Raw genomic sequence first — 19,357 nt, forward strand, 5'->3', positions numbered from 1 at the left:
GAATGTAAAGTCTATGGCAGTTTTATAAGTCTGTGTCTCACTCAACTTCACAACAATGTACTTGCCTAAGGCCAAGACTATTTGGCAAGAGTACAGTGTCATCAGCCTGACTAAGGCTGAAAACAAGTACCTCAGTCAATAAATTATCCATGGTCTGAGACTATGGCATACAAGGGTGGTTAAGCTGCTAATTTGTTTATTTTTGCTCACTTCCACTACAAAACCAAATGACTAAATACTAGTGAATGCAAAGAATTGAAAAATTCTAGACTAAAAAATGTGCCATACATAGCCCTGAGGCAGACTGATACCCAGGCTCACACACTGAATTCTTACATGCTCTTAAAGGATGCATACAGCTCAGAAACAAATATTATGGTTTCAGCTTTCTGCTCTAAAAACCTTGTAGAAATATAGTAGGCAGCAGGAGAATGTAGTTTACTCCACAAAGGAACCAGAGCCCTTCCTTGCTTCTGTGCTGTCTCTCTGCTCATGCTCCTTTGTGGTAGACATTAAATTATCTATTGACCAAAAAGTGCAGAAGGTGGGGGCAGAGCTCTTTTTTGTGTAAATGGTTCCTAAAAGCTGTTATTGGGAAACAAGGCAGGGAAGGAGGAAGTTCTAAGGAAGGATTTTCCTGTATCCAGCAAAGTACTTACCTTCTACCACCACTTTGCAAGCACATTCAGCTTTTCCTGCTGCATTCTCAGCCATGCACTTGTACTCGCCCCCATCTTCAGGCGTGGCCTTCTCAATGGTGAGTGAACAGAGTGTCCCTGGAACAAAGGAGGGAGAGATCAAATGGATGTTATGCTGCAGCTCACAAAAACCTTAGTGCTATTAAGGAACAGAAGGCATCAAGTGACCCAATCCTTTGCCACAGGTGATCTTCACTGCTAGAAAAAGCTGGTTTGTCCTTAAAAAATCAACATCAGAATTGGAATCTTATTCATGCTAAATAAATAAAAACACATTGATAAATTCATTATCTTACTGCTGTTCCCTTGGATACTCAAAGTTGTCCCTGCACTCCTGAACTGGTTAATGGATGAGTACCTCTGATGCTGTTCTTCATCTTACAGCAGAGATCAGAAGTCCTCGCTCAGATGATCTTTTTCCAAAAGTGCTAGTAGTGCAGGACTGTAAATAAGAGGGTTACTGTCAAATGGCCATCTGCAATATTTTGATTCAGCCTTGTTTCTAGCACTCCCATGAGATTCCACAAGCAAGAGCAGAACTTCAGCTTAGTGCCCAAGTTTAAGAATGGCACTGAGACATTTTCTTTTTGCTTGAATTACTTAATGAATAAGTGTCTGGTACTGTAAAACATCCATTAGAAAGTCCAGTATATCAATGACAATCAAATCTGTCACTGCAACAAATCCATTTCTTTTCAAACAAAAAAGCAAAACTTGACTTAATTGGGTTTGCAGAAACAGGATGTGACATAAGTTCTGCAGTTACCGAGGAAAGCTTGGTACGACCCAAGGGAAATACATTTCCTCTTAAAAATTAAAACTCTGTGAACCAAAACAGGAGTTGTTCCCAGTAGGTTGGGTATGAGGAAGGAGAATCTAATCCCTTACATTCACTTGTTTTGCTTGGAACAATGAAGAACTTTCCTCCCCAGGGTGAACCCCAGTTAAAATGCTCCATACTTTCCCCTTCCAAAGATCCTTCATTAAGTGAGGGTGGAGTGTGGGTTTGCTTTCTTCTTCCTCATTGGAAAGATGTGACTGTCCCCTAAACACAGCCTGAGATACTGTGCACTTTTACACATTGCTGTTAGCTTGTCCAGAATGCTTCCACTCTCCACTTATCTCAATGGCAGCAAAACCTTCTCCTCTTCTTCCATCTGCCTTTCTCACAGTCTCTCACAATTAATGGCAAGACTGGATAGATCAGGGTTTTTTTTCAGACATTTACCACGTTTCCTGAGATGTAAAGAAATTCCCCAGCATCTCTATTTGCCATGTTTCTCTCTGTGTTAACTGCAGGCTGCCTTCTGCCTTTCAGCGTGCTTGATCCCCAGCTCCCTGTCCAATGTATCCCCTGTGATGTGGAAGATGGCACAGGCACAGATTACTGGTCCATGAGAAGGACCTTGCAAGCTCCTTAAAAAGAACACCCCTCCATCAGAACTTTGGGGGTTTTCTGGTTCCCCTTGGCAACAACCTCAGTTCTCACATGGCAATTATGCTTTTGGCATTCAGATTCCCCTCACTGTAAATCTGGATGTCATTATTCAAGACAAATCTTATAAAAAACATTCAAATGATTTTCAACAAATTTTGTTTGCCAGAAACACACAAGAGTTAGAAGAAAATTATATTTTCCTGCTCTTAATCATCCTCCACAAAATCAAGAAGCTCTAAATAATTACTATTTTCCCCCTGAGAAATGATGGGAAAGCTATCTCAGAAGAGGAGCACTGACCCCTCACTCATATGTGCTGTGCTCAGCCAACCACAGGATGAAAAGAAAAGCCACATGCCTTCCCTGAGACAACACTTCTCCATAAGTCAGGCTAAAGCCAAAAATGTCACGAGTTGCAGTTCCATTCCAAATGGAGAAGAGACACCAGAAAAGTATTCTTGCAGGCATCTAGCAAATATAAATTCACATGTCTCTGCTGTTTAAAGAGACAATTGGAGAGCAAGCCAAAGATAACTTTGAGTCTAAGAATTTGTATATATCTATGTAACGTGACTAGAAAAGATTGCACATTAAAACCTAAAAATGCTATTGTAAAAGAAAATAAACTATGGAACCAAGACACATAAATATAAAGGAGATCTCTGGCCACCTTACTGCAGGGAAGGAGTTTGGCCTGGAAGGATAACTGAATTCTAAGGGACTGGAATAATGCAGAGTTTACTTTAGTTTCTGCTGGAGTTTTCTACCTGCTCAAAAGCCCTTCCTTGGCTCACTGGAGACTAATGTGATGTAGGCTCATTCTTCACCACTCATCCTGTGGCTGTGTTGCCCATACAGCACACTGCAACAGTATGAGTTAACACCTTAGGAGAAGCACTTTGTTATGCAGCATATACAACAGAAACATCCCACCCAAACAATAAGTCATTTCTCACAGTTTACTAAAATCTAGAACAAATCCTAGGGTTTTCTCATGGCAAACCTCAACTTGCCATATGCACTGACTGCTTTCTTAGTTTTCCTTTTAGAATCTAGCCCTGGCCAATCTGTGTGGCAGAGGTCTGATCAAACCTCCATTTAGCTTATTCTACTGGAAGCAGATTCCTCATGGAATAATGTTAGTTTCACTCATTCCAAAATAATATTTATATGTGCTGAATTTTAATGATTTTTTTTGTGAGAATGATGATGAAGGAAATCTGGTTTTTCCACAGGCCATGTCCTTTTCCTCCTAACTTCCACCTGCCTATGGCAATAGTCCATATCCTATTTCCCTCCACTCCTTCATTCTCCCCAGCAGCTAGACTGGAACAGCACGTGCAAAGTACATGGGGCTTCCTGGGCTTCTGGCTACCACCAGATGCAATGGTGGCAGCCCTCAGTGGAGGAGTGAATGGGAAATGAGATAATTTGGATCATTCTCCTTTATTCAGCAATTAGTTTTATGAAACTTTACACTACTAGGTCTTGGTATGAAATTGGCCGGTGTTTAAAAAAAAGTATTAGCCAGGCTGGATCAGGAGTTTAAGGGGAGGCTGAGAGAGAGCATGGCTATAGAAACCTCTTTTTCTTAGAAAATCAGAACAGAAAAAAGAACCACCCAAAAAAACAAACAGGCAAAACTTGCTGAGATTTCATAAGGACAGGAAACTCCCCAACAGGCCTATGTTCTGTGATCTAGACCTACAGTCAATTCCCGAGGCTGGAAGGCCAAATGTTTTTCAATGAAGTATTTGGTATTTCCTCTGCAAAAACCCTTCATGACCTGAAACAAGATTATTTTCTCATAAGTGTTCAAAAGCCCAGACTGATTACTCCAGATGGGTATTCTAAATCCTGGCACTTTACAAATCCTAGTCAACTAAAAGAATTTACTATCCATGTTGTCTCCCCAACTCCCTACTTTTTTTTTTGGAAACCAGCCCACAGACAGTTCTTTCAAACGCTGTCACAAAGTGCAGGATTGGAGCAAACATGAATATTGGGATCTCCCACTTAGACACTGGAACTGGTGCAGCTCTAGAAAAGACCTTAACAGCCCCAAAAGCTGATAGTTCAGTGGAGGCTCTGGTTTGGATACACAAAGCCTTTCCCTTGAATTTTGAGCTATTTAAGGATTCTCTGACTTACTCAAAATAGTGCAAGCCAGTTTAAAATATCACTAGGCTTCTGCATTCTTTCCATGAAACTCCACAGAAAGTCAACTTCAGAGATAAAACAAATACACAAACCAACAAAAAACCAGCTCTTTAGTCTCATTCCCCACACTGGCATCCAGCTGGGCAACCTAACTCCTATCTGTGATGCAGACAATTTTATGTCTTTCTCATTTGTATCCCATGGAATAAAAAAGTACTATGGAGTATTTCAGCAATATTAATATTACTTCTATGAGAAGTTGTGCCTAGGAGCCGTAATAAATTTTTAAGCAATTGACTGGCTTATAGTGTTAATTTTCTAATAAATCTGAAATTGTCTGGGAAAGAGCAAATATGTGCTAGTGTCACAGTCATATTTCAAAATGGGAAGTGGGTTGACCTGGAAAATATTGACTACACTTACAATAACAGAAAAAGAAATGAAAATACTCATGCGTTTGAAAGGGAAAAAAAAAGTCAAATGTAATTATTTCTATAAAATACTCATGCATTTGAAAGGGGAAAAAAAAGTCAAATGTAATTATTTCTAATTGAGAAAAAGAATGTAATAAACCTACATTCATGAATCATAAAATTAGACATTTAACTGGCAAATGTATCTGTGTAGAGGTAATTTTCTTAATCTTCACTGAAATATTTGTGATAGCTCACATTTTTATGCTTGTAATTAATGTTATATTAATGATGTTGATTTAGGAAGAGTTAGAGCTGCCAAAATAAAGCTCTTATGAAGAAGCTGACAATAGGATATCATCACTCAGACTGTTGCTGCTGGATCTCCTCTGTGATCAGACCAGGACCAAAGTTATTAAATACTTTAGTCTGTGATGCAGAAGTATTCATAAATTAACGCTGACAAATTTAAAGATGTAAGAATGAACATTGGAGAGGGAAAAGACAGAAAGAGAGAAAACAGGGCAGGCCTCATAAACAATCTCATTTACTTGTGAAGCTGAGTCCTATTCACTCAAATAAAATGGAGCTTAAGATACTTGTGAAATGACAAGTAACCATGGACAGCAAGGGATGCTCTACATTCAGAAGGTTTAAAAGTTTAATTCAGAAATAACAAACATGAGCTGCACTGTTGTGAGGTAGAAAGAGGACTCCAGCAATAGGAAGGTAACCTCCATCTCACTTGTGCTGATACTGATATCATAGAATCATAGAAGTTAGGGGCTGGAATGGACCTTAGAGATCATCTAGTCCCAACCCTCCCTGCCATGGGCAGGGACACATCATCACTAGATCAGGCTGCTCAAGGCTCATCCAGTTTGGCTTTGAACACCACCAGGGTCAAGGCAGCCACCATGTCCCTGGGCAACCTGTTCCAAAGTCTTACCACCCTTATAGTAAAAAACTTTTTCCTGACATCCAACCTAGACTTTCCCTCCTTCAGTTTGAACCCAAATATACCAATATGCTGCCTAGTTTCTAAGCAGGATATTGAAGTAACAAACAGCTACTGCATAGGAGGTATTAAAACCAAAACCAAACAACCCCAAGCCTGCAAGGGCTGGATAAAGTGCATTATGGAGAGAAAGCTAGTAAAAGATTGACTTGTCAGGTTTCAAAAAAAGAAGAGATAGAGAGGTATGTTGGTTACACTGTCAAAGCCATTCTGTCTAGTGCAAATGGGTTCTTTAGCTCAGCAGAGAAAGGAAACAAGTGTATAGAAGAAAAAAACAGATGAAATCAAATTAGAAATAAGACATTGCTTTGTTTTTTGATTTAAAATCAAAATACTTATAAGAATAATTAGACATTGAAATAAATGACCAGTGGTTATAGCAAATGTCTCTCTCTTGCCATATTTAAACCTCCACTACATGCATTCCTGGAAGAAGGAAAATTAAGACAAAAATGGCAGTACAGAGGGAAATGTGGCATGTGACAAACATGGAGTTGTGTCAGAAGTGATGTTGAGATGATCTCCCTAGGCTTACACTTTCTGATGGAGCTTTTTCTTAAGCTGCAGAATCCATCTACTTTCATCAATACATAGTTATGTTAATTACACACCAAATTCTTGCTCAAATTTAATTAAAAAGAAAACAAAAAAGTCACAGCAGATCCTAGTTAGACTGACAGACACAGACTTGCACAACTGACAGGAAGATTTAGGAGCTATGTGAAGTCACAAGAAAGTTGTTAAGGCATTATTGCTAACAAGATTACCACATCTTGATGCTGCCAAGACGCTCAGGAAGAAAAAAATGCTGTTTTGCACAAAGCAATACAAACTCAGGCCATTTTCTAAGCTACACCATCACTGCTACCTGAGTTTATACTAGGCAGTTCCTCTTCCATCTAGATAAGTCACATGGCACTAAATCTATGCAATAAAAGCAGTGCAAGCTGACTTAAAAAATGACAAGTTTGCCAGTTTTGACTGTATTTGCTGTAGACCTCAGCTGTCCAGTGTACTAAGGATGTTGCCTTCCAAAACCCTTTCACTGTAGTCTTAGAGAACAACTTTTGTAACCATGGAAGAATTTTCTATGTGGATTTTCTGTCCAAGAGTGAGTCACACAGCAGGACAGTAGCACAGGGCACTGCTGTGCCAGTGCTATACAAATGTAAAACAAAATGGTTCCTGCTCTAAAGAGTTCAACAAGAGAAACTTGTTCTACTCAGTCCTTATATGTCTAACTCCGCTCTAATATCTGCCAGAGCCTTCTTAAAAACCTTTTTCAAAAAAAACCAATAAGCCCCCCCTAACTTCAAGGAAAGAACTCTTTTATAATAAAATCAACTGCCTCTTAACCATACACCATCTGACTCATCTGTACAGATGCATAATGCTCTAATTTATCAGTACCCTTGTTTGGCTGTTACAGTTCTCATTAATTTTGATACTTTATAGGCAAAACCTCCACATTAATATCTATCCCATAAATGTAGATAACTGCACTCTGACAAGTTTAATAGAAGAAAAAACATAAAATCAAACCATTAACAAAATCACACCAGGTCAGACGTGTTCATAAAATAAAAATGGAATTAAGAGCTCACTTTTTCATAAAAGCAGTATTGAAAGCAAAAAATCTCTCATGCCAGTCAGCCAACAGAGTATTATTTGGGGAATTGTTAGGGGAAATAGAAAAACAACTACTGATGTTCATGATTTCAAAGGGAAACAAAATTGTATTAGTAGCTGAAGTGTAAAATGGAAGGAATGGGAGTGATATTAGACGTGCTGTGATTGTGACATTCAGTATAATGCCCAGGTTCTGACTTCTAATTGCTAATGTAAACTTGGCCCTGAAATCATAGCATACATTGTAAGCCCTAGATTAACTACTAGAATACAGCACAAGTACTGCAGAAATATGCCTGAAGATGAAGGTCTTTTTTGGAGCAAGATTTAGTTTTTCTTTTGCCAAAGACCTTACCAATCAGTGACTATTTGATCTTGGTGTTTGTATTCAGGCTTCTGATACAGAAGCAGGGCTAACTCTCCCTTCTCTTGCACACTAATGGCTAAATGGCCTTGGACAGGCAATGCAGTTTCAGCCTCTGCAAACACAGAGAAGACCTGTGAATTGCTTTGTTTCTAAGAGGTAAAGGGCTTTACTATCCGTTAGGACAAATAGGCCAAGGAAAGTTATTTCCAGTGAGTAATTACATAAAGGAATATAGTTGTACATAGTTTGCCTGTCCTGTGAACTTGTTACACACAAGTATACTGCTAAGTTTGACCTTTCTGGCCAAATATGCCACTTGTTTTATCACATGGATATGTTCCTGACACCAGGTTTTATGCATTTATCTTCATGGTATATTTGGCACCAGGAGGTGGGCAAAGTGCTGTCTCTTTTTGGTTTCTGGCAATGACAGAGAGGAATAACTAACTCATTTTCCAAAAGACAAATACTTGGCGTTCTGTGGGTTCATGCATTACTTACCCTGATCAGTTTGTGGGCCAGTGGCCCATACTAAGATGGGCTAGTAGTATGATAACAAACAGATGGACATGTCTTACTCTAGATAGAGGATTTTCCAGTATCCAACTTGCTAAGAACAAGTAATCTATTCTTTTGTGAGATACCTCTGGAAAATCTGAAACCCCCAAGCTGTGGTCACCACCAAATATCATGGCAGCACAAAACCAATTGGTGGAATGGCCAAGAACAGACCTAGTCTCTCCTCTTCTTAGTGGATTTTGTTGCTGAACACAAGAAAAGCAAGGTCATGCTGAAGAAACAAAAACTGGCTTTGCAATATCTAAACCCACTGAGGAGAGCTAGGTCTGTTTGTTCTGAATTCCTCTACTCCCCACAGACTCAACCTTCTTTCATCTGAGAATCTCTAGGGGATTATCCCCAGGGCCCATTAAATGCTGCTCCAAGGTTAGCCAAAGGCACTGCTGCTAAAGAACATGACACCTGTGGGTGTGATGAACCTGCATTTTCAGTGTTTGGGGCAAAAGATGGAAACTGGGAGTTTGGCTTTGAGCTGCTGAGTACTGCATCCAATTTTAATGTTGCTCTCTATGTTTAATGTTGCTCCAAACACTATCTGTGAGATTAATTCATACAGTTTCCCTATTGAACAGCATTTCCTGATACTTGTCCTGAATTTGTTATTTCTCAATTCTAGTCTGTAACTCCAATTATTCCTTCTCCTCCCTTTGTTCCCTCAACTGTGTATGTGTTCCTAATTAGGGAAAAAGAGAAAACTGAATCTTTCTGAAATCTGGAACTTCCTTAAAGGAAGTATCATGCATACCTAGTTAATTACTTAACAGCTGGCATGAAAGCATCTTGCAGGGGGAGAACTGCAACACATTCTTCTTCAAGTGCCAAAACTAGCAGGTACTGTCCGGAAAAAACCTAAATTGACCATCATGCAATTCATCTCCTCAGTGTACCAGAGGGTATGTAAGAAGGCTGGAAAAAAAAAAGGTTCTAATACTCATGCCATTTCTTTCCATTAAAGGAAAAAACTTACTGCCCTGCCTAATATTTCTTTCTAAGATCCTCTGCAAATACATGCAAAAGCAAGGCTGACTTTGAAGTACTGATAACACTGACTACTTAAGTGTGATACCAGTGTAATAGTGTAGGTACAAGTAGTAGATAGGGACAGTTTCTTCACTCCCTCCAAGAAGCTGTCCTGAAACAGTAGATTCCTTATGCAGTGGTGACTTTTGTTCCTTACCTCAATGGAAAGCATTGCTAACGTGTGACACTCTGAAGTGTTATGACCAAGAGTGTCACTTAGCCAAGCCAACCTGGCTGGGATAAGTCACATGCCTTGCTCAGTCAGGTGGCAGAGCATTTACATGAGGATTTCTTCACTGTAAACACAGTCACACTGGATTTTCAGCTCCACAGTACCATTTTATAGAGTGAATATGAGTTGGGTGATTATAACAGTTATTTACTCAGATTATTTCAGTCAAGAAAACAGCTTTCTGCAGCACCATAAAACTAAGGCTTCAGGACATTAGGAGGCTCCACCATAGCTCAAAGCTTTGGTACAGAGATACTGTCTATTTGATGTATTTTGAAAGGAGACATGAAACTTTGGGATGCCTAATTTCTTTTCCACTCTGATCAATTCCAAGAAAATCCTTGAAACCTTGGTTCCAGTCTAAGGCTGGTTAAATTGACTGATCTTGTCAGTCCTGTGATAGCATTTCCACCAGTCAACTTTTTCTCATGTACATGACACTTATCCTTACTCTATACAGTCCCCTCTGCTGAAAATCATCAGGTACTCACCAAAAACCAAACAAAAATATGCTACTCCAGCCACATGCCAGACACAATGCACCTGCTATCATTTCCCCTTCTCCATCCACTTACTTTAGCATCCCCTCAATGCACTGCTTAGGTACCCTCACCCTATCTGAAGACAATGTTGTTTCTGACTGCATCCACTTTAGGAGAATCCTCATGTTTCAGTGTTTGGAACACTGCACAAGGATTTGCTGGTTGTGCTGAACCACTGTGCATATTAATTTGGTTCTCATTTGGTAACACTGAAAATAGTCTAGATTAAATGAAGAAAGACATACCTAAGAGTGCAAATCCCTATGTCAAGCTGTAATGCTTACTGTGAACATGAACATTTTTACTACAATATGCCAGACAGTGTCATTTTCCAGATAATTCCCTCAGTGTTTAATGAAACAAATATGAAGCAAAGAAGGGATTTTTGTGCTCTCAGTTGTCCTCGCTTTTTTTGTTCCAAGGAAAATGTATATTGTCTCGATACAAAATTAACTTTCATTAAAAAAACAGTCTAGAAGGGTTTGATTATCCAAAATGTGGAGTATAAAGGAATCACTCAATTTGAAAACACTAAGTCTTCTCTCTGAGGACTTTTACCAAACTCTGTACTGCTTTGAAGTTAGTTAAAAGTCATCAGGCCAGTGGGGTTCAAATACTTCAGTGCTTGTAAAAGCAATAGAAGCATCTGTGGCAGGGGCAGCAAACACACTGGAAATGAATTCTCAACTCTGATCTTAGCTATGTAACTTGAAGTTGTAGTAATTTCTTTCTATGACACAACCCCTCTTTGCTTCTGTGTTTCTTACTGCAATAAAAAGCCTGAAATATTAAACATACAGAAGAATTAAATTAGACTTTGTAAACCAGCAATAATATTATTATGTTTTCAATGTTCTAAAGCCTTAAAGTTCAGTTTAAATAATCATCATGTACCAGCTCCTTAAACAGCGTTAGCAATGTAAACAGCATTCAAAAATGCAAGAAGTTCAACTTTATAAAAATTACATCTGCAGGCTGTTAAAGGAGAATCTGCAAGAAATGTCAAACAATGCTGTTCCTTGTGTACTCCACTGAAATAACAAGAAAGCTGCATCTGGAAACAGTTACTGGCACAGGACTTAAATAAAGTATTGTGTTACCTTTAATGAACTAAATATTATTAATCAAGAGCCAGATATAACAGTATGCCATCCAGCTGGCTTGTAATTCAATTAATTTACCTTCTTGGGAGATGACAGTGGACTTTGATGATTTGATGGGTTTGCTGTCTAGAGTCCAGGTGACAGCTGCAGGGGGATCAGAGGAAATCCGACATTGTAAGACCAATTTTTCACCATCTTCTACTTGAGCATCCTGAAGCTTCTCTGTAAAGGAGGGTGCTGTTCCTTTGCTCGCTGGTGGTTTGCTTGCTGGTGCTTTGTTTTCAGCTTTTTTCCCACTTACTCCGCCATCCACCACTGCACACCCATGTTCACAGTTTCTGTCATTCTTCTCTTCTTTTTTCACTGCTGGTTTGGCAACAGGGGCTTGAGAGTTGGGGGTCGCGTTCTGGGCTTCAGCGTTGGTGCGGGCGTTTGGTGCTGGGGTGTTAGCGCTGCCATTCTCTGCAGGTGGCTTCTTCTTTGAGCCCAGCACAGACCTGAAATCTGTAACGGCAGGTTTGGCAGGTGGTGCCTTCTCTGGCACTGGGGCTTTTGGGGTGCCTTTCTTGGCCAGCACGGAGCGGAAGTCCACCTGCTGAGGAGCATGGACTTTCCTTTCCTCCTCTGACAAGGTCTTGGGTTTGACCTGCCGCTGCAGGTTTGCTCGGAAGTCCATTTGCTCGGCTGGGATTTCTTTCAGTTCCTCCTCAGAAAAACTTTTGGTGCTGACTTTCTTGCCTAAAATGTCACGGAAATCAAGTTGCTCAGCTTCCTGCTGCCTCAGACTCTCCTCTGTGTGTTCCCGAGTTTCCACTCGCCTCTTCAGCACTCCTCGGACGTCTTCCTGCTCTTCCTCAGCTACTCTGGTTTCACTGCTGTTCTTTTTGAAGCCACTTGTCCTACCAAATGTTAGTTTACCATGATCTCCACCATCTCTTCTCTCTCCAGAGCTGGCTGATTCCCTCCCACTATGATCCGAAAAAGAAAAGAAAGAGAGAGCCAGGAAAGGGGCTGGTTTAAAAATGTCAGGGAACAATCTCAGAGCAGGAACAAAATGTGTTTATAGAAGGGGAGGTTGATTAGAGGAGCATACTCCATTAGTTTATTGCATCAATGATGACTTCAGGAGCCATATAAGGGCACAAACAAAAAAGATCTTCTCTGCTCTGGCTTGGTACAATGTGCTTAGCTTGTATGATGAAAACAATTTGTTGGGTCACATTTGGGGATTAGGTTGAACAGCAGCCAGCCTGGGTCTGTAAGGGCAGGGAATTAACGGAGCAAAAAATAGAACCCACCCATGCAAGTCCCTGGGAAAAATACTCACTCTCTGAGCATTTCTGCTGTGGAAGCTGAACTCTCCCGCAGCATCAGAGACACCTGGCAGCTGCATTCTCCAACTTGGTTCCTGAAATATTTAAGTGAAATCAGAAAAACAGAGGTTTCTCCCTCTGCAACTTGCCTGAGCTAAGTGATTGTGTATTGCACGAAAACAGCTCAAACCCAGTGTGGCATCCTCCTTTGCTATGCCCAGCACTATGATGTTTGACTGAGTGGCTTTGGTCCCCCTACATTTGGAGCTAAGCTATCTCAAATAGTTTTTACTGATCTGTTGATATCTGCACTGGGAACAAGATACTCCCTGAACAAAAATCAAAGCAATTTACAGAATGAAACAGCTGCAAACAAACAAGCTAAAGGAAAATAAATACAAAAGCTGGAAAGCCAAGTCAGAGGAAGGGGCTATTTTGCAAAGCTGAAAATCTTTCCAACTCTGCCTACTGTTTATTTATTCAAACCCAAGCTCTTAAGTTTTCTAATGTTAAGATATTAAAAGCAGGGTCTCATTTCCTTCCCTCCCCCCTGGCCCAACCAATCAGCAAAACCTATCTACATGGATTGCTCCAGCCTGTACATGTTTATATTAAAAAACATAAAAGTGTCACCATATATGGTGCTGAGTACTTATTCTTCCTTTTGCAGAGGAATACCATGGATGCCTTCTGGAAAGGGCTCCCATTAAAGAATTCATTTAAAGTGCTCCCCCCTCCCCTGCAGCTCCCTCCCTCCCACAGATATATATCATTCTTCTAGCCCCAAACAGCTCTTCTCCGCTTAACACAGGAGATGCCAAAAGCAAAATTTAACTCCTCAGGGCAGCAGTTGTGTAACTGTTGCCACCACTCCCCTGACTGCTATTAAAAACCAGACTTGAATTGATTGTGGACTGGAGATATCTTTTATTAGTGGAAACACTTTTGTCCTTCCCAGTTTAAGTATAAGCTTGCAAATGGACTACAAAGTCCTGGAAGATTTTTCTTTTTCAAACAACAATTTTTGCCATTGAAAACATTTCCTGGACATTAGCGAAACACATGTGTGTTAGGAGGGAGGAAGGAAAGAGAGGCAGGTTTTCTCAGCTGTGGTCTCCTTTCAAAAGACTTGCTAGATAAGAGCACCTTCAAGTCCACTTAGCCCTGAAATTTAACACGTGGACTCAGGACTGCCTTTCTCTTAGCTTGCCATAAATATATTGTCTGACTTGCTTTTTAAATAGTGCATGGAAATACATTCCTAGATATGGTACTGTCTGGGTGAAAAAACTGTAATTCCACCCATTTGTAACTGGCAGTGAAGATATACTGTAGGCAAGCTAATTAACACAGATCACAGATTCACAGACGAAGCACAAAGTTTTGTCTTTCTAAGAGCAGTTAGTGCCATCACCTTTTCAGGTAGATCTTCCTTGTTTTCTATTGCTTCAGAAAAAGAAAGAGTGGATCAGCCTAACATGAAAACCAAGCCTATAGCTCCACAAAGAAATCGGTGGGTTTGACCAAAGTAACTGAATTGCAAAGTAAAGGCCCTGCTGGTAGGAACATATCTTACTTGACCTTAAGACCATTAATAACAAGAAACCATAGAAACATTTTCAACATTCATATCCAATCAGTCAAAATATGTACACTAGAAAATGTTATTGAAGATAATCCGTGAGGACAGCAATGAAAGCCACAAACCTTATTTCCTTCTATACAGAAGTTTAGATAACATCTGAGCACCAAACAGAAACTGTTCAAATGGCAGGAGAGGATCCAAGTCAATGCAGAGAGTATTTAACTCAGCCCTGCACTGGAGACCTGCCATTCTTACTTCCTCTTATGTGTGGCTTCCATTTGGAAGCAAGAGAAATAGAAAGAAGGCAAGACAAATGGAAACACACACAAAAAAAGAATAGCATGTCACCTCCTCCCAACATACCGACTGGCATCAAATGATGGCAGAGTACCAACACTACTGAAAACCTGTTGTCTTCAAACAATGCATTTCAAACCAGCCCCCTTTGCCACTATTGAAACTCATGGCTTTTTTTTTCCTGCTTCTCAGAAGCTCTTAAGAAAAGCAGACACACTCTGGAACTGCTCATTCACCAGTGCTGCAGGGCTCTTAGCAGACTGTTGGTTTACCAGAAGATCCCTCCTGTCCAGGACTTCAAACCAGTCCAAAGCTGACATAGGGAAAGCCATGCATGCAGAAGTATAGACAATTTACAGCATACATCAAATACTGAGGCACCACCACTCAGCTTCTGTCATGACTGTATGGCAAAAATATTTGCCCACAAGAATTGTGTCACCAGTGGGAGAGGTTGAAGCAACAGAGATGACTCTCTCCCAGGAGAGGGATCTAGGGATACTGAATGTGGTCCTGACCACTGTGAAGAATAACAGCATTTCCGCAGGACCCACTTCTGCAATGCTTCTCTCCCTCTGCAAATTCTTCACATATGCAAGGAAGCAAATAAGGAAGGCAAAGTAAACCCTTCTAAAGTAAGCTATTTTTCACAGGGTTTGGAAAATAAAGGAGGGGGTAAGAAAGCAGGAGAGCATTTTGTTCTTTCTATTTTTAAAACCTTGGGAAGCACAAATTATGGCAACAGTGGGACATACAAGTACCTAGATGGAAAAATGATTCACAAGGTAGTTTTTTGATCTTAATTATGATTTCTGATTCAAGTGAATGCCTGAAAACCAGACCACCAGATATAAGCCTTGAGTCTGTGTCTGATTCATCACATCCCTGTTCAAAAGTGTAGCCTTCTCAGGGCAAGTCCTGCTACCAGTGAAATCGAAGTGATGATTTTAGGAGCAGGGAGAACATACTTTTGCTTTCTGAATTCAGTGGCAAAGTCTGAAAAGCTGAAGTCAAAACCACTGACCCACCTTGTAGATCACAAAATGGAAAAAGAGAAACAAGCCAAGAAAAATTAAGAAGGACTGGGTGGTTTAGATTCTAAATTCGATCAAGAGTAATTATGGCAACTTGGTAAACATTTTTGCCTTTACACAATTTCAGAATCTAGGCAAGGCAAAGATGCATAGGGGCACTTAGAAAAAGTAGAGCTTTGCAGTACATAAGCAAATCTTCAAGTCTTTCATGTCTCTGCTGTTTTGAATCTTGACAATAACAACATTACTTCTGCAGCTTGAGGTTCTCGGTGTTGGCATTTTATCTACAAAACCCTAGATACAGGATAGACCTTAGTGGCTCTGTTATTGTGGAATAATGATAGACATGGATAAAATGTATGCTTAGTAGCTACACTGTAAAGAATTGCCTGGAAGTGTTGACTTTTGCAGGACTGCTCGGTAGAATGCTCATGCGCAGGACTTATCTTTAAAATGTCAAGGCATAATAATAAAAAACCCCCACCAAAAACAAATAAAACCCCAGCTGCAAAGCCTGAAGCAATTTTAAAAATAGCTCTCTGTCCTATTGTGGGATCAGTTTTCCCTGGAATGGCTTTTATGTTCAAAATATCTTGAAATACTAGTTTCTTGGCAGAATCTACTCAAATATTTTCACTGAACCTTAGATGAGACTTATTGTCTGCATGTCCCTAGGAAGCACTCTCTGGAGGAAGAGGAAAAAAAGCACTTTAATTATAGTGGGGGGACACACTGAAAATTCCTACCAGTCTACCAAGTGTGGAACAAATACTGAGGAGTAAAATACATTTTTTCAAGGATGAACAAGAAAGGGCCAAAGACGTTGATCCCTAGATATAGCTGGTGCTTCAGTGCAGGTAACTGCAAAGCCTCAGAAGAAGGTTTTGCAACTTTCCTGTGAGTGAAATGGAGAGGAGGTCCAGACTCCATGGAGCTTTAACCCCAAAGAAAGCAGCTAATCCACTGGATCACAACTTCAGCTGACATAAAGCAGAGCAGCTCCACTGGCTTCAAAGAGGATGCACTGATTTACCTCACTTGAGGGTTTTGCCAAAAGCTTTTTATACCTGAAAGACCAAGCATTTTATTTGCATTTCACAGCACTGAGTGGGAGAATGGAATGAAAAGGGGTCATGGCTTTCTTTTCTAAAAATATACAATGTGTTGATAACAGAAAACAAGGTTTGCAAACTGTATTTTACAGAAAGATAGAACTATGTTTACTGTAGAGTGTAATGAAATGTAAGCTTCAACTGCTTCTTATATAACCTGAATTGCAGAGTATTTGAGGTACCATTGATTTATAAAATGAATGTTTACCTTTGATTTTGATCAGATTATCAAAATCTCTAAATAAAGACTAATAAACACTAACCAAACTTTTATGGAAGATGATGTGAGGGAGAAGAGAAATACTTAATAGTCAAGAAGACAACGGCTAACAAAGCTGATGTTTAAGGAACTGAAGGAGGATTTATGAGGTCTCTCATGTTGACTGTGCTGCTATAAAGATAAAAGTTTTGCTTAACAAACACAGTCTCTGTCCAGTTCTCACAGCTTCTTTGCTCACTTCTTCATTAGTGATGTACACATTGAGTGAAAGAACACAGGAAAGTCATACTGAGATAACAGAATAGCAGCACTTGCATCACTGGAAGGATGCTAAGGATGGGAGGGGAAATAGTATCTGTGTTTTTCTAAGTAAATTAAAGATTTTTATTTCCCATTTCAAGCATTTTGCAGGCTGTAAAAGTTCAAATTTCAATAGATGAACTGCAGGGGTGAATGAATCTGTTCTTTTTATATTTATGCAGCATTATTACTCTAGGCCTGAGACATAACAGGCTCAATGGAGCAGTGTCAGGACAATTAAAATGAAGAATAAAATGTAGAGGAGTCAGAGGTCTAAAACCAGGACTAGGAGAGGCTACAATGACTACCCATATGTTTTAATAGTCAGATGTAGCACTCTGCTAAATAGGAAAAGGCAAAGCAAATATGTATCCAAATAATGCTGAGGGATGGTAAGACAGAAAGCCAATGAGCAATCACTGATGGCTCACTAGGATCACACTAGGCTGCATGTCCATGTCAGTTCACTCTGATGAAAGGAGAAAGAACTAGCAAGAGACTAATAGATCTTTTGTTAAACCCACGTGTTTAAGACCAGAGTTTTAATTTGTGAGCAGCCAACACAAAGGGAAAATTGTGAAGGTATTAGAACAGAATTTAGAGCTTAGGAATAATGGAGAAGAAAATTGGAAAATAATTAACACTGGTAGGAAACCATGCTCAGACTAAATTAAGGGAGTTGGAGAAGAATTGACTCCCTAAAAGCAGCTATGCAACATGCTTCTAAAATTAATATGTGAAAGGAGCTGCACATTTCATTTGAAATGAAAATGTTTAAAAATAGCCTACTGTCAGCTCCTTTATAAACTCTTCAGTGACTTGACTTGTGTTTTTTCAGTTATTCCATATTTTTAATGGACTCAGGAGTTTTAGAGAGAAAGACACTAAAGGCAGCTTTCCTCCTCTCAGGTACTGCTAAGACTGTTTATGAATATATAAACAATACTCCATCAAGTATTCAAGACAAATGCAGCCAGTTCAGCAGCTATTTAGACAAGACTATTTAGTGCTGAAAATTATTTGAGCTCTCTTGCAAACTTGAAGTTATACAGCTGACTTTTGGCTCCTTGGATATTCCTGGGGCCACTACGCTGCTGTTGCTCACACTATATAAGCAGTTGCATAAAAACTTATGACTTTCTTCTCCCCAAACAGTAACTGAAATTTTACCAAGGACAGCAGGGTAAAAAGAGGTATGAGCATTCCCCCTGCTCTAATTGTAGCACAGCTTTACTCAATGGGGATTAGATAAAGCCAATGTGAATGCACTGCTCTTTGTGGGATCCCCAGCTATTTCTCCAGTAAAAGGATTAGGGAATAACTGAAACTAGCATGTAATCTGCTGTGTTGTTTTCTAGCTACAACTTCACTTTTTCTTATCCCTCCAAAAGAAATTGTTCTCACCTGCTAATTTTCTGAAGTAATTTATTTTCTGAATGTACATTCTAGAGTCATGATATTGTCAGGCTTCCACTCTGACAAATGTCTCCTGTGGTGAATTTGGCCTGTGTGATCACCAACTACACCTGATCATTATGGCCAACTTCCTACATCAGCCCCAACAAAGTCTTCCCCAAAGCCCTCTTGGCTCTCCTTTGTCCTTCCTCTTTCCTTCTTCCATTCCTGAAGTTTTGCTGAAATATCTCATTCTTTTTCATTTCAAGTGAAACCACCAGCATATGATAAGAGAAGTCCATGCCCAGGGCACAGACACAGAAGTGTGGAAATGTACCAGCAGAAAGCAGCAATTCTCACAGCTGCTGCTCTCTCCTGTAGGGGTTAATGACTTTAATGAAATTAAACTGGCATTTCTAATCCTGCCAGAGGTACCAAGTGTTAGAAACACCACTGATCCCCAGTGAGATTTAGATGCAAGCATGTATATAGACAGGACTTGCACAAATCAGCATTGTGAATGCCGTAGATGACTTGGGCTGATTGTGAAGAAGCCAGTTGTTCTGAAATGAGCCAGTTCACAATTTATTGCAGACTAGAAAGGGCCTAAATCTACAGAAGAGCTTACTTGCAAGAAGGTCCTGGTACATATGGCTCTGCCTACATATATGTTAGTCATAAGGCTTGAAATTAAGTGTAGAAAAACTTCATTATAGGAAATCCTGATATTCCAGAGCTATAATTTCCTAAGGCAGCCTTTTCTGGTGAAATGTGTGTGTTTCATCTGACTTTAAATATCAAAATATACCAAAGCTAGTCTGTGTCTGCCTGTGATAGTCTGTGAAAACACACCTCTGAGCCAGGCATCTACACAGTGACATGTCCATCATTCAGGCCACACT

The 19,357-nt window shown here is 39.9% G+C and overlaps 1 protein-coding gene across 2 annotated transcripts in view; it reads right to left on the reverse strand.

Moving 5' to 3' along the window:
• Nucleotides 1–12,227, reverse strand: part of LOC103804271 (myosin light chain kinase, smooth muscle) — a 74,489-nt gene extending 62,262 nt beyond the window's left edge. For both annotated transcript variants that reach the window (XM_009076874.1, XM_009076875.1), the window contains exons 1-2: nucleotides 11,278–12,227; nucleotides 660–776 (exon numbers count right to left, since the gene is read on the reverse strand). In XM_009076874.1, coding sequence (XP_009075122.1) covers nucleotides 660–776; nucleotides 11,278–11,875 — 715 coding nt within the window. In that variant the 5' untranslated portion in view covers nucleotides 11,876–12,227. The remainder of the gene's footprint in view (nucleotides 1–659; nucleotides 777–11,277) is intronic.
• Between the last annotated feature and the right edge of the window lie 7,130 nt (nucleotides 12,228–19,357).

The sequence above is a fragment of the Acanthisitta chloris genome, unplaced genomic scaffold, assembly GCF_000695815.1.
Source record: "Acanthisitta chloris isolate BGI_N310 unplaced genomic scaffold, ASM69581v1 scaffold936, whole genome shotgun sequence".
In the NCBI taxonomy this organism is placed as follows: Eukaryota; Metazoa; Chordata; class Aves; order Passeriformes; family Acanthisittidae; genus Acanthisitta; species Acanthisitta chloris.